Source organism: Lepus europaeus, chromosome 4 (genome assembly GCF_033115175.1).
Source record: "Lepus europaeus isolate LE1 chromosome 4, mLepTim1.pri, whole genome shotgun sequence".
NCBI lineage: Eukaryota > Metazoa > Chordata > Mammalia > Lagomorpha > Leporidae > Lepus > Lepus europaeus.
The window spans coordinates 53,494,397-53,510,061 of NC_084830.1; the positions used below are offsets into that span (position 1 = coordinate 53,494,397).

The 15,665-nt window shown below is 36.2% G+C and overlaps 1 protein-coding gene across 3 annotated transcripts in view; it reads right to left on the reverse strand.

Annotated features, from left to right (window-relative positions):
• Positions 1-1,340: 1,340 nt before the first annotated feature.
• RIPK2 (receptor interacting serine/threonine kinase 2) overlaps positions 1,341-15,665 on the reverse strand; it is a 29,697-nt gene continuing 15,372 nt past the window's right edge. For 2 of the 3 annotated variants that reach the window (XM_062188285.1, XM_062188287.1), the window contains exons 5-11: positions 14,063-14,112; positions 10,147-10,308; positions 6,718-6,803; positions 5,465-5,554; positions 4,312-4,405; positions 2,712-2,870; positions 1,341-1,818 (exon numbers count right to left, since the gene is read on the reverse strand). In XM_062188285.1, the coding sequence (XP_062044269.1) occupies positions 1,481-1,818; positions 2,712-2,870; positions 4,312-4,405; positions 5,465-5,554; positions 6,718-6,803; positions 10,147-10,308; positions 14,063-14,112 (979 nt within the window). In that variant the 3' untranslated portion in view covers positions 1,341-1,480. The remainder of the gene's footprint in view (positions 1,819-2,711; positions 2,871-4,311; positions 4,406-5,464; positions 5,555-6,717; positions 6,804-10,146; positions 10,309-14,062; positions 14,113-15,665) is intronic. The other variant, XM_062188286.1, reaches the window with a different exon arrangement.

The following is a 15,665-nucleotide window of genomic DNA, read 5'->3' on the forward strand; positions in this document are numbered from 1 at the left end:
ATAATAAAAAAAAAAAGTTTGCAGAGTTATGGTGATGGGTAACCACGCATCTGTCTTAAATTATGAAAATGGCTGGTAAGCATGTGGCCAGAAGCATACAGACTATGAGTTTTTTCTTTGTAGAAAATAGAAAAAGCTGGGTGAAGTTCTTGATTTTATTAAGCCAAATATACATTGTCAGCATAAAATTAAATTTGAAGCCATTAGTATTCAAAATAATTTTTAAAGAATATGTGTAGTGAAAATGGAAAGCCTAGAAAATATTTTTTCTACTTATATCCCAAGTTAAATCTTTATCTCAAAATATCCTAAAGCTTATTAGGAAACTCCTGCATGTAGTTTTCATTTTTCCTTATAAACGTCTGCATTTCCCAAGCAAAAAGAGGTTCCGGGACTAATGTCAAACTCCAAAATGAAGATTCAAATATTTATAATTTTTATAAAATGTCTAATTGCTTCAGTTCCATCTAATCTCCTCAACATGTTATTCTTGAAAGTTTTATACTTTCAAATTATTGTATATCTCTATTTGCTGATTGCTAAACATTTCTCTGAAAAAGGCTATTCCTTGTAGATTTTTATTTAGTAATAGAACCTATAAACAAAAAAGAAAAAAAAGAAGAGCTCCCATTGTACCTTTATTGTTTGAGGTAACCTTGGCATGAACAAGAAAATAAAATAAAAAACGCAGCTTAGAAATTATGCAACAACGAAAAAGAATGCCTCAGATCGCTATCTGATCTGGAGGGCTGTACAAGCTATGCGATTAACTGCAAAAAGCAGGTTGCATTATGATAAACAATAGTGATAATGTTAAGGAAAGGTCTTCTCCCAGATGAGTATATATTTTAAATATCAGCAGGAAGAAGGGTGCCAGAGGATACATTCGTACACATAGGATAGTGATTTTGATGAGCTTTGTTGATGACAGTGGGAAGACTGAAATTAAAAATGGGGACAGATAACTGGTGTTAAAAGGCTAATTTTTTCTTTATGTACTTTGTAGTCTCTGAAACAACTGAATATAGGAATTTAAAATAAATGAGCTTTTAGAGGACTTAATCCTGGGGTTATAAAATATGAACACTGTATTATCTCTGGAAAGGGCACATAATTCATAAAGTCAAACTGCATCTTAGACAAGTAATAAATAATCTGCAAAGAAAGTGAATGTGAAAATGGCTTCTAGTAGAAGCACGTGATATCTTAAGGCATGGTTATGTACTAGAATACAATTATTCCACTTAAAAAATTTCAATTAACGAAAGACATAAAAAGTGAACTGTGTAGCAAAATGCAAACTTGTTACTTATATTAATTTAAAAAATACTGCAACGTCATGGAAGGAGACTAATATTTACTTAAGGAAGAATCTTCAGTAAAGCACTAATACTCTACTGGATTTAATAAAAAACAGTATCAAGGCAACAGAGATAAATATCCTTTTATAAACTGACTTTTCTTCTTGAAAAAGATTCATTTATAAGCTTTTATTTGGAAGTAAATTTAAAGATGGTGATTTAGAAACCACAGGTATTTCTGGGTATGGCTGAAGACCCATTTGTTTGTTGTCTTTCAACTTTTGAACTATAACTTTGGCAAATTCTTCTCCTTGGATGTCAGAAGTGTCCAGTAATTGTCTGACTTTTGAGGTCCTTGTGGGTTTGGTACTAATAAGTTCATAGTCCTCCTTCATGATCAAGTCCCTGGATAGAAGGGCATCTAGTGACTGGTTAAGGCACGCTTCAGTCATTTGGTTTACAATTTCTTCCCTTTTGCTCTGGATCCACTGTTGGGCTATACCAGGCTGCACACGTTCTGTAGACAAGGAATGGATGAACAGTTAACATGGTGATGACAGATTACAGCAATGAGTAAAATCACATGAAAAATAAATAAGGCATAAACCAAATTTTCCCATGATTGTGCCAGCATGGAACATTAGTGGTTTGGGTGCTGCTATTATTTTTCAGGAAACATTCAGAGATTCAGGATATCACCTTCATCTTCCAGAAAAAGCATTGCCTTTTATTATTATTATTATTATTATTATTATTAAAGATTTATTTATTTGAGAGCTACAGAGAGACAGCGACAGACAGGCAGAGATCTTCCACCCATTGATTCACTCCCCATATGGTTGGGGCTAGGCTAGACCAAAGCCTGGAGTCAGGGGCTTTTTCCAGGTCTTTCACATGAGTAGCAGGGGCTCAAGCACTTGAGCCATCTTCTGCTGCTTTCCCCAGGCCATTTAGTGGGGAGCTGGATCAGAAGGGGAACATCTGGAATGTAAGCTGGCACACATAAAGGGTGCAAGCATACCAGGTGGCAGTTTTACCCAATATGCCACAACACCAGCCCCAAGTACTGCCTTTTTATATATTGTAAGCAACGGAGCAAAAACTATTTTACTTTTCAGGTTTTGCGTTGTTTCAAATATAATGCATACTTGTATATTGTTGTCAGTAAAAAGACCTTTAGTGATACATTAAATCTCTCCTAAGTTAAATGTTCTTGGAATGCCACTTTAGTCTATTATATTTTGCATATTAATATCCCTATCTTCTGGGATTGGACTGGTTTCCTACTTAAGAAGGTATACTATCTTACTGAAGAAATAAAGACAAATCTTGTTGTATGGCAAATCTACTCCATACGTATTTATGAAGTAAATGGCACCATTTACAATGTTTCTTACGGCAAATACTTACCTGAATTTCCCTCAGTCAAGAGTGAATTTATTATTACTAAAGAACATGGGGAGGTTTTGTGATCACAGAAGGTTGCCTTTTGAGATGCAGAAACAGTACTATCCCAACTGTGATTTACTGGGCAGTGATGCAGCTTCACAGAATAATCTTGTGTTTTTCCTGTAAAACATAACGTCTTCATTCAGAGCAGAATATTCCTTAGGTATCTCTATTAGCTAAAATATCAACATGTGGGTCATATAGAAGGCTGTAATGCCTTTATCTTTTCACTATCAAAGCTGCTTCAGAACCTAATTCTCCAAGTAAATATTTTTTTTAGAGCAAGGAAAGATTTATGTTGAATATTTTCACTGTACTTTTGTCTGTGCTTGTCTGTCCTATGTGTATAAATCATGGAAGTTTACTTCTTAACAAAGTCCTGTATTTTTCTGTGTCTTCCTCCTCCTGCACTTTAAATGTGTCCTCTTAATCTGTTTATGATGTGTGTCTTCTATTTCCTTCATTGGCATTGTTTCCAATTTCAGAGTCTCAATTGTCATTTCTATTTTCAAATCCGTGTAAGTTTTCTGCCTTCATGAAAATTCTGCCCTGCATTTTCAACAGCCCACTGGGTATCACTCCTATTGCACTAGTAGCAGCTCAAATTTAAAAAAATAATAAAAAACTTAAGTAATTATTCATCTTAATGGTAAAACCTGTTTCCACTCTTTTAACTCCTTCATCGAAAAGTTACAAAGTCTTATCAGTGAGTCCCTTATAATCTCTCTCATACCACCCCTCCCTGCTTTTACTCTGCATCAGTTCTTATAATTTCTTACTCTTACTACCTGGTCTCCTCACGTAGAGTCTGCTTTCCTTTCAAAACACCCTACATATTCCAGCCAGAATGCATCTTCCTAACAATTTTATCATATCACAAAATGTTTCAAGAGTCATTTCCTGATGAAGTGAAAAAAAAGCTGAAATACTTGGCTGAGTATTAGAATTCACGACAATTCTACCCTACTTATCTTTTATCTTCTTTCATTCATTCACCCCCTTCATTGTTCTCTATGGCTTCTTGCTTTTTTTCTTTCCCATGTACTGTTTTATTTGCCTAGAATTCTTACCCTTTATAACTACAGGTCCAGCCTTTAGCCAGAAGGCTTGATGCCAACATGGTATAGTGGAGTGACATGAGAGTATTTAGCAAAACACCTGGCTTCAGGTCTTGGATTTGCCAGCGACTAGCTCTGTTACCCTGAGGGTTCTGAATCTGTAAAACAAGCTGTTGTGCCAGTACTTTGTGAAGAATAATTCTCCTGCACTGTATGACCAAAGCTCCAAATCCACATCTCTCTTAAAATACTTTTATATCTCATACTACACTTATTTAGAAATATTTTTCCTTTCTCATGGCATTTTACCTTTGTCTTTCCATAGCGTCTAATACTTAAATGTGTTTGTTGAATGTCCCACTCCTATTTTCACATCTTTCAAAAAGAGTCACAAATGCTAATGAAAGACACGTTCAACACAAACCATCAATGGTTGCCAAGAATATGATCTTGAAAGAAGACAGAAACCTTAGAGATCAATAATGATTGGAAAACTAACTTACTAGATACAAAGTCACTGTCCTGGGGAGCTGACAGGGACCTTGAGGTTCCAGGAGAAGCACCACTTCTATAGAGCTGAGAGGATCCACATGACTCCTGAGTAAATACAGATAAAATAAATAGACTTAGGAAACATACAGTTAAAAAAATCATTTCAGAAGCAACACAGCTTTAGTTTTTAAGTACTTGCTTTTGACTTATTACAAATGACTCAAAACTCTCACAAATTAAAGGACTACCTACACAAACATGACAACCAACAAAAACTCATCAACTCAAATAGGGAGATAAGACCATAACTATGTTAGAAATATCATTTTTCAGATAAGATTGGGCATGTTCAGGGTGGTATGGCTATAGACAGAAATATCATTTTTCAGTTTTTTTTTCTACATGATCTTAAAAGCTCTGTCCAGTGGCTTGAATAGTAAATGAGAAATTTAAAACCACAGATTTAGAGCAAATGCCTGTTCTCATTACCCTAGGGATGGGAAGCCATGGAAAAAGCAATGGAGAACTTGAATTATCTTCCAGTTTTGTCACAGAATTACTAACTTATTATTTGTAATATTTGTACTATCTACTTTAAATCCACATGTGTGGACCACAGGATCAAATGAGATAGTGTATATAAAAGTGATTCAAACACTATGTATTATGCTTTTTGGTTCTTCTGAAGGAATTATTACTTTTCTGAATCTGTAAAGTGAACATACATATTCTTAAAAGAAATGACTAATATGAAACAAGTCTGAATGAATGATACTTAAGAAATTTTTTGGAAAGCAACAGAAATGGCTTTTTCCTCATTAGGTAAGAACCACATGGCATAATATATTACTAGAACTGTAATCAATGGTATTTCAGGAACATCATTCAGCCGCAGCACTTAATGCAAACTAAGAATCCAGTATTGTTATTTGATGTGATGAACAATGAACTGAAAATTATGAGAGCTGGGTTTAAAGTTGTAGATTACATGGGCTACCTAACAAATACTACATACTACCCAGGCTTTAGTTTTCCACCTATAAAAGAAGGCGTTAGACTGAATTTTTTGTCATATTCTTCCCAAATTTTGAGTTTGGTGTGTGTGTGTGTATGTGTATGTGTATGTGTATGTGTATGTGTATGTGTGTGTATTTATTTATTTACCTCTTGTGGACCATGATTTACAGATATGTTCAGGGATAATTCCATTTTCTTCTCATCACATAGGCGAACAGTACTTGAAGCACTCTGTAACTTGAAAGAATACATTGTATGTACTTTAATAGGAGGGGATTAGAAATACAGAGGTAAAAATACAATCTACTTGATTTTATATATTTATGCAAAAATCAATTAATCAATTGGTGGAGGATAAGAAACCAAGAAGCAGAGACAGTGTAGAGCAGCAGAAAAAGACTGGATTCTGTGTAATAGTAATTGGTTACCTGGAGCAAATTACTACCTCTCAGAGCTTCATCTTTTAAAATGTAATTAATACCTAAATATAAGATTGTCCTAAAGAATGAGAATTTAAAGCATCTCATACAAATTGGGTACTTAATAAACTGGTGTGCATCTGCCTATTTCCATTATTAGAAATACAGGTATAACAATTAACAGTTTTGGGACTGACACTGTGGTATAGTGGGTAAAACTGCTGCCTGCAATACCAGCATCTCATATGTATGCCAGTTTGAATCCAGCTGCTCCATTTCCCATTCAGCTTCCTGCCTGGAAAAGCAGTGGAAGATGGTCCAAGTACTTGTGACCCTGCACAAGGGAGTTCGCAAAGAAGCTCCTGGCTTCGGATCAGCCCAACTCTGGTCATTGCAGCCATTTGGAGTGAACCAGTGGATGGAAGATCTCTCTCTCTCTCTCTCTCTCTCTCTCTCTCTCTCTCTCCTCTATCTCTGTAACTTTGCCTTTCAAATAAATAAATAAACCTTCAAAAATTTAACAGTCTTAAATATAGGACCTAGTATTTAAATTGTTTGGAGATTCCTTTCATAACCATGAAAACAGGATCTTCCATCCACTTTTATTTGGTAGAATAAAAAGCAAAAATGGGAGAAGAAAACATGCAACTGAAGAGGTTAAGTCAAAAGGAAATGTTATCAGGCATTTCTATCTAACAGGAATTGGAGAAACAAATTAGTATGCTCTAGAAAAGACTGCACCTATTTAGAAGGGGGGGGGTAGTTAGTAAAAAGTTATCAAAAGAACTAAAATAAAGTTCCTGAGTTCATTACAAAACTCAGGCACTAAAATTGCTAACATAAATTTTTAGTTCGGTTATGGTTAGTGATTTCTTTTATGTACTTTCCTTTAAACTGAAGGTTAAGTCAATAGTTCCAGTAAACAGCAAGGGGCAAGCAAAGTCAGTTAGTGATAAGTAAACTGTAAATTGTGCAATTTACCTTTGTTTTTTTCAGCTGCATAACAGCTTCAAGAAAAGTTATCTCTTCAAATGTTCTCAGAACTGGTTCAAGTTCTATTAAACATTCTAGATCAGAAAAAAATTACATTTTGGGTTCAGATTGCTTCTAATCATTAAAACTTAAATGCTAAGTATTAACTGACAAAAATTAGTCAGTTTTTCCCCAAAGTAATGATATTCAACTATCTTCAGACTTCTTATTTCTGGCATAAAGACAGACATAGGATCAGTGGAAAAGAATTGAGAGTATAAAATTAATTCTTAAAATTATGGTCAGATGATTTTCAACAGATGGTGCTAATACTGTTGGATATCCATAGAAGATAAATTCAGACTCTTATACCATATATACAAACTTATTTGGAATGGATCACATATTTAGATGTAAGCATAGGAGAAAATTTTCTTGTCTTGCGTTAGATTGAGTTCTTAGATATGACAATAAAAAAATAGGGTCCATAAAAAAATTGGGGTGTTTTGTCTGGTGGTTAAGATGGTGGTTGGGATACCTATATACTATACTGGAATGCCTAGGTTTAATGCCCAGCTTTGCTCATGGCCCCAGGCTCCTCCTAATGCCGACTCTGGAAGGCAGCAGTAATGGCTCAAGTAATTGGGTTTCTGCCACTCTTGTGGGAAACCTGGATTGAGTTCTTGGCCAAGGCTTTGGCCTTGGCTGGGGACCACTGTGGGCACTGGGGCGTGAACTAGTGGATGGAAGTGCACTCTCTCTCTCTCTGCCTCTCAAATAAATAAAAAGTTTTCTTCAAAAAAAAAAAAATTGTAACCGGACTTGAAATAAATTGAAAACTTTTGCATATCAAGACACTATTAACTGAAAATAAGATAAGCCAGACTTGGAGAATATCTGCATATCTCTGCTAACGCACTTGTATCTAGTACATGTAAATTACTCTGAAAATTCAACAGGATAAATAATGTAACTACAAAGTGAATAAAGGATTCACAGTAATTACTCATACTTATTTCATTTCCTCTAATTAATATTTTAATATGTATCAATCTTCTGTTTTTATATCTCTACTAAAATTAATTTTTTTTTTGGTTTCCAATGATGACAATACTGAAAAATCTTGCTTATTTTACTCAGCTTCTTGGCAGATTAGATATAGCTGACTGCTCCTTCTCTGAAAATTTCCCTTTGGTGGCTTCCAAGACCCAAGAAACTGCACTCTTTATTGTCATCTGTTTCACAATATTTTTTCCTCTTTCTCTACTCAATTTTTTTCAAGATTTTTATTTTTTATAATTTTTAGTTTTTAACAGATTCAGTGTATATATTAGAAATACAATTTGTAATATAATAATTGTCTCTCCTTTCTCTACTTAATTTTTTAAAAAGATTTTTATTTATTTGAAAGGTAGGGTTACAGACAGAGAGAGGGAAATACACAGAGAAAGGTCTTCCATCTACTGGTTCACTCCCCAAATGGCTGCAACAGCTAGGGCTATGCCAGGCTGAAACCAAGAGCCAGGAGCTTCTTCTGGGTCTCCCACGAAGGTGCAGGGGCCCAAGCACTTGGGTCATCTTCCACTGCTTTCCCAGGTGATTAGCAGAAAGCTGGCTGAGAAGGACAGCTGGGACACAAACTGGCAGCTATATGGGACGCTGGTGTACATAGGCTAGGCTTAGCCTACTGTACCACAGTGCCAGCTCCTCTACTCAATTTCTAAGTGCTGGAATGCCTCCGAACTCTAATATGGGTGCTCTATTCTTTGCTATCTATGTTCTCTCTTTGGGTGATCCAGTCTATACCATCTCTGTTAATAATGCTCAATTTTGTATCAGGCAATCTGGTATCTCCTTTAAGTAACAAATCCATCTATTATCATAGTAGTAGCAGTGATTAGCACTGTTTCCACTTGCTGATTATCTGAATAATGCTCCAGTGATGATTTACATACAAGTCACTGTGCAAGTGTATGTTTTCATTTAAGTAACTACCTGTACGTACAATTTTGATTTATATGGTAAATTTACCTTTCATTTTTAAGACATTGACAAACTTTTTAAAATAAGTGCATCATTTTACAATCACATTAACTATGTTTCATTATTCCACATTATTGTCAAAACTTGTTATTTTAATACTTGCCTTTGTCTCAATAGCAATTTTAGTGGTTATATATAGGTATCTCACTGCAGTTTTAAATTGCATTTCCTAATGGTATTAAGACACATTTAATGTCTTTTTTAGTCATTTGTATATTTCCTGCGGTGAAATTCAGACCTTTTACTATTTTTCATTGGGTTATTTGTCCTGAGTTGTCAGAGTTCTTACATTTCTAGATACAAATCTTTTAGCAGATATATGATATACAAATGTTTTCCCAGACTGTGGATTGCTTTTTTATCTTTTCTCAGTAGCATATTTTGAAGTGCAAAAGTTTCCAATTAACCAGTTATTTTGTTATGGGTCCTGATTTTATTATTTTTTCATGTATCCAAGAGCTCTGTTTAAACAAGAATATGAAGATTTTCTCTTATGTTTACATTTAGATGTCTGATCATTTTACTTCTGAAACACAACTTAATTCTGTGGAATTGTTCTACCTCCAGAATTATTACCTTAATTAGAAAATTCCTGCATCTCTTACCCAATTTCCACACAGCAGTGAATGATTTAATCTAGAATTAGATCATGTCAGTTCCCTTCAAAGCAAACTGTAATGGCCTTCCATTGCACTTGGACTGACTTTTTATGATGTCCAACATCTCTTCTGTACCTCCCCAATCTCCTGACATTATGTTCTTCCTTGCAAGGTTTCCCCTGGCTATAAAGGCTTCTTTGTTCTCCACAAATAACATTTCCTGCTGTTCTAGTGAAGGCCCTTTACCCTTGCTCTTTTCTCTGCCTGAAAAACTTGTTCTTCAGCTTTTGAATGTTTAGTTCCTTTTCAGGCTTCAAATCTCAGCTCAACTGTTTGCTCCTTAAAACAAGCCTTTCCTCTCTCTCCCCTATTACCCTGCTTTCTTATGGACCTCAGTGATCTCTTTCTTCTACATTTATGTTTTGCCTGAGCCTTCTCTATGAGGATATGGGCTCCTGAAAGTTACTGCCTTATACTATCTTGTTCACTAGTCTTTCTCAATGCTCACTCTGTATTCATGTGCTGTAGCACATGGTAGGTGTTCAATAAATAGTTGTTGAATATATGAAAGCAATGAACACTCCTATCTGATTTCTCTCTCCTGTTAGGAATTCTCAATTCTGCTCTCAAAACAGTTATTCAAAGGTAAATGTTATGAATATCAAGAATTAGAAGAATTTAAACACCACTTGCAACTAGTTATCCAATTTGTATAATTTTTCCAGGAACATTTTATTCACAGTGCATTAGGTAATTTACATAATTCAAATGGTCCAGATCAAAGCTGTATACTCACTTAAGAAAGATGGTCGTTCATCCGGATTTTGTGCCCATCCACTTTCTATTAGAGATATCATAAGTGTTCGATGAGGTATATCAACAGGTAAACTTTCTTCGTTAGTGTCAGGTCGATGTCCCTGTGACACACTATACATAATCTGCAATGGATTGGTGACTTCTGTCCAAAGAACGTATTTAATTTATTAGAAATACATTAAAATCTAGCACATTAAATACGAAAACTAGGAGAATGAAAATGAGTAATCTTAAAATTTTAGGAGTAATAAAATATATTACCCCTCTTTGGTTAAAGGAATACATATATATGAAACCACGTCATTACCAGACTTGTCAGCCTTCCATGAAAGGAGTTTACATCATCATTAATTCTGGACTTGATAATGCTATTTCACTTGGTTAATGGTATATGAGTAGAACAGAGTCAGGCAGAGCTCTGTATAGCTGAGTAAAATGTGACAGAGCCATGAAAGGCTATAGCAACCAATATCTAACTAATCTGAAGGAGAAATAAAAATATTTGCAAACTATGCAACCAATAAAGGTTTAATAGCCAGAATCTACAAAGGGATAAAGAAACTCCACAACATCAAAACAAACAACCCACTTAAGAGATGGGCCAAGGACCTCAATAGACATTTTTCAAGAGGAAATCCAAACGGCAAACAGACACATGAAAAAATATTCAGGATCACTAGCCATCAGGGAAATGCAAATCAAACCACAATGAGGTTTCACCTCACCCTGGTTAGAATGGCTCATATACAGAAATCTACCAACAACAGATGCTAGCGAGGATGTGGGGAAAAAGGGACACTAACCCACTGTTGGTGGGAATGCAAACTGGTAAAGCCACTATGGAAGTCAGTTTGGAGATTCCTCAGAAGCCTGAATATAACCCTACCATACAACCCAGCCATCCCACTCCTTGGAATTTACCCAAAAGAAATTAAATTGGCAAATAAAAGAGCTGTCTGCACCGTAATGTTTATTGCAGCTCAATTCACAATAGCTAAGACATGGAATCAACCTAAATGCCAATCAACAGATGACTGGATAAAGAAATTATGGGATATGTACTCTATAGAATATGTACAGCAGGAAAAATAAATGAAATCTGGTCATTTGCAACAAAATGGAAGAATCTGGAAACCATCATGCTGAGTGAAATAAGCCAGTCCCAAAGGGACAAATATCACATGTTCTCCCTGATCTGTGACAACTAACTGAGCACCTAAAAGGAAACCTCTTGAAGTGAAATGGGCACTATAGGAAACAATGGCTTGATCAGCCCTTGTCCTGTCGAGGAACAACTTAATACTTTATTCCCTTTAGTATTTTTTTGTTCTACTTAATACCATTGGTTGAACTCTTTCATTAACACACAATTATTCTTAGGTGTTTAAATTTAACTGAAATGTGATCCCTGTTAAATATAAGAGTGGGAATAAGAGAGGGAGGAGGTGTACAGTTTGGCACATGCTCAATCGGACTTATCCCTAATGGTAGAGTTAGAATGTGCCAGGGGATTCCAACTCAATCTTATCAAGGTGGCATGTACCAATGCCATCTCAAGAGTCCAAGTGATCAGTTTCAGTTCACAATTGAACGTAAAGATAGGATTAAGAGTCAAAGGAATCACACAAATAAGACTAGTATCTGCTAACACTAACTGATAGAATTAAAAAGGAGAGAACGATCCAACATGGGAAGTGAGATACACAGCAGCCTCATAGAATGGCAGATGTCCTAAACAGCACTCTGGCCTTAGAATCAGCCCTTAAGGCATTCGGATCCGGCTAAAAAGCCCATGAGAGTATTTCAGGCACAGAAAGCCAAGACACTGTGGGGAAAAAAAAAAAAAAACCTAAATGAAAGATCTCTGTGAGTGAGATCCCAGTGGAAAGAACGGGGCCATCAAAGAAGGAGGTACCTTTCTCTGAAGGGAGGAGAGAACTTCCACTTTGACTAAATAAGATCAGAGTTGGCGAACTCAAGAGGCTTCCATGGCCTTGGCAGCTCATGACTAGAGCATCAAGTGATTACTGACGTCATAAATAAGAGTGTCAATTGTTAAATCAATAAAAGGAGTCACTGTGCATTTACTCCCCATGTAGGATCTCTGTCCTTAATGTGTTGTACTATGTGGATTAACGGTATAACTGGTACTCAAATAGTACTTTATACTTTGTGTTTCGGTGTGGGTTCAAACTGTTGAAATCTTTACTTTTATGGCCAGCGCCGCGGCTCACTAGGCTAATCCTCCGCCTGCGGTGCTGGCACACTGGGTTCTAGTCCTGGTTGGGGCGCTGGGTACTCATCCCAGTTGTCCCTCTTCCAGCCCAGCTCTCTGCTCTGGCCCGGGCAGGCAGTGGAGGATGGCCCAAGTGCTTGGGCCCTGCACCCGCATGGGAGACCAGGAGGAAGCACCTGGCTCCTGGCTTCGGATCTGTGCAGCGCGCCGGCCATAGCGGCCATTTGGGTGGTGAACCAATGGAAGGAAGACCTTTCTCTCTCTCTCTCTCTCATTGTCTAACTCTGCCTGTCAAAAAAGAAAGAAATTTTTACTAAATTGATCTTCTCTATATAAAGATAATTGAAAATGAATCTTGAAGTGAATGGGATGGGAGAGGGAGTGGGAGATGGGATGGTTATGGTCGGAGGGAGTTTATGGGGGCAATAAGCCGCTATAATCCAAAAGTTGTACTTTGAAAATTTATATTTATTAAATAAAAGTTAAAGAAAAAATTTACTTTGTAAGCCACTGAGATTTTGAGGTTGTTACATTTGGGCAAGATGACCTTATACGAATCTCAAAATAAAGAAATAAACAATATTATTAGGGAATGAAAAAGACAGATTATTCTTCATTGTTTACTGTTCTGTATAAAATAGTTAAGTACTGGAGCTGGTGCTGGGGCGCACTAGGTTAATCCTCTGCCTGTGTCGCCGGCATCCAATATGGGTGCCGGTTCTAGTCCCGGCTGCTCCTCTTCCAATCCAGCTCTCTGCTGTGGCCTGGGAAAGCAGAAGAGGATGGCCTGGGTCCTTGGGCCCCTGCACCTGTATGACAGACCAGGAAGAAGCACCTGGCTCCTGGCTTCGGATTGGCACAGCTCTGGCTGTTGCGGCCATTTGGGGAGTGAACCAACGGAAAGAAGGCTTTTCTCTCTGTTTCTCTCTCTCACTGTCTGTAACTCTACCTGTCAAATAAATAAATAAAATCTTTAAAAAAAAGTTAAGTATTTAGTATTCATATAGTTTTAAAGCTGGAATGGATCTTGCAAATAGTAATTCAATACTTGTTTTGTCGATGAGGAAAATGAGGATTCTAGAAATTCAGTGACTTGATCATAGATTTAATTACTGTCAGAACAAGAATAAGGAAACTATATTTTTGGGACTTGCATGGTGATATAGTAGATAAAGCTGCTACCTGCAATGCTTGCATCCAATGTGGGTGCTGGTTTGAGTCTCAGCTGCTCTACTTCAGATCCAGTTCCCTGCTAATGGCCTGGGAGAAGTAGTGAAAGATGGCTCACGTGTTTGGGGCCCTGCCATTAATGTGGGAGACCTAAATGAAGATCCTGGCCCTGGCCTGGCCCAGCCAGGTTATTAAACCAGCAAATAGAAGACCTTTCTCTGTCTGCCTCTCCCACTCTGTTATTCCCAACTTTCAAGTAAATAAACGAATCTTTAAAAAAATAAAAAAAGATTCTAGATTCTTTCTGACCCTTAATCTGGTACACTTTGCTGTAAATGATAGATTCATAATTGATAAATGTTTGTTTTCCTGTTGTTAGTTTGCACAAATGAATGACAGATACATTTAAAATAAGATGAATGTTGGATAGTTCTGAGTGTAGCCTGCCAAAATGTTGTTATTAAAAATAAGGAAGTCAAAGTATTCTTACCTTCAAAAGGCTGTTTTCTGGATAGCACCTCCCATGTGATAACTGCATAGCTGTTTAAGATAAAAACAAACATTTCATACATTATGAATTTTATACATTATATATGAACTCTGCATAATAACCTAAAATAGTAACTAATTTTAAAAGCTAACTGTTGAGATACCATTTATGAAAATGATAAGGTAGTGAAATGCTGCTTAAAGAATTACCACATAAAACCAAGATGATGAATGGTCAAAACAGTTTTGTTTGGAAAGGAAATTAATATTAATTTGAAAAATTAGGGGACGGCATCTGGCCTCAGAGTTAAGATCATGGTTGAGGTACTGGTACCTAGGTCTGGTTTCTGTCTTCAGCCTCCTGCCAATGCAGACCCTGGGCACAGTGGCAATGGGTCAGATAGATAGAGTTCCTCTCACCCATGTGTGAAACCTGGATTGATTTCCCAGCTCCTGGCCTTGGCCTGGTCATGTCCTGGCTAATGCAGGTGTCTGGAGATGGAGCTAGTGAATGGGAGCACTGTCTTTCAAAAACATTTTTTTTTTTTAGAAAATCACGGTAATAAAACTGTGAAGTTACATGCAAGGATATCCTTAGAAGGGTAACTCATTCTTGAATACTCAGATAAGCTATGCTCTTTAATTATGTGATCCTATTTTTCACACAAAATAAAGAGCAATAAAAACACTGTCTCATGTGGTCCCATTCTAATGACTTTTTTTCCTGGTTTCAGTACTCTCTGCCTTCAAGGTAAAAACATTCTGCCTATAATTAACATCAGTTTTAAATCACCTGGTTTAGTCACACATAGTTTGTATTTGGGATAAATGATTAAATAGGATATAGAAATTTTCCTACATCCCCAAATTAACAATGCACTCAATAGGGACACTTGGAATTGACTAGTTACCAACCAACACATCATCCTAGAGGGAGAGTAAGGGTTACACAGGGAATTCTCAACCAGATCAAGGAGTAATATTTCCTCAGTTTCCCTGCTGCGGAATACAGGAATAGAGTATAAAGGCATACTTCACAAAATCAATGATAAGCAGATTTAAATTGATCTTTGTTTATAGAATCAAGCCCACTTTCAAAAATTGTTGGCTACAGTATAATTTTTACCTTAGAACATATAAATTACCCTCCTATACCGCCACAGTACATCATTCAAAATGAACTAAAGATATCAGGGAATAGAAAATACAAAAGAACTTTTATTCATACAGTAATGTGAATGTAAAAGACACTTGCTCTAAGTGCCTTAGTGTAGCTACTAAAACTAGTTAGTTGGTACTGGATTTAATGAGAAGTAACAAAAATTAAGTCATTTTGGAGAAAGGGATACACAATTTAAATATGTAATTCTCTGGTAGAGAAATAGCATTTATTGTTAAACGCACTTTAATTTTTACCAATTATTTATTAAATATAGCAAAAATATTTTAAAAGGTTATAAAATGTGTTCATAGTATATGCTATTTATTCTGGTTTACATTAATTATGCATGTTAAAAGAACATGAAATGAATGAATGGTGCCACTCCCTAATTCTGTGAATTATAAATTATCACCTTCCTTTCCTCTGGTCAAATATCCAATAT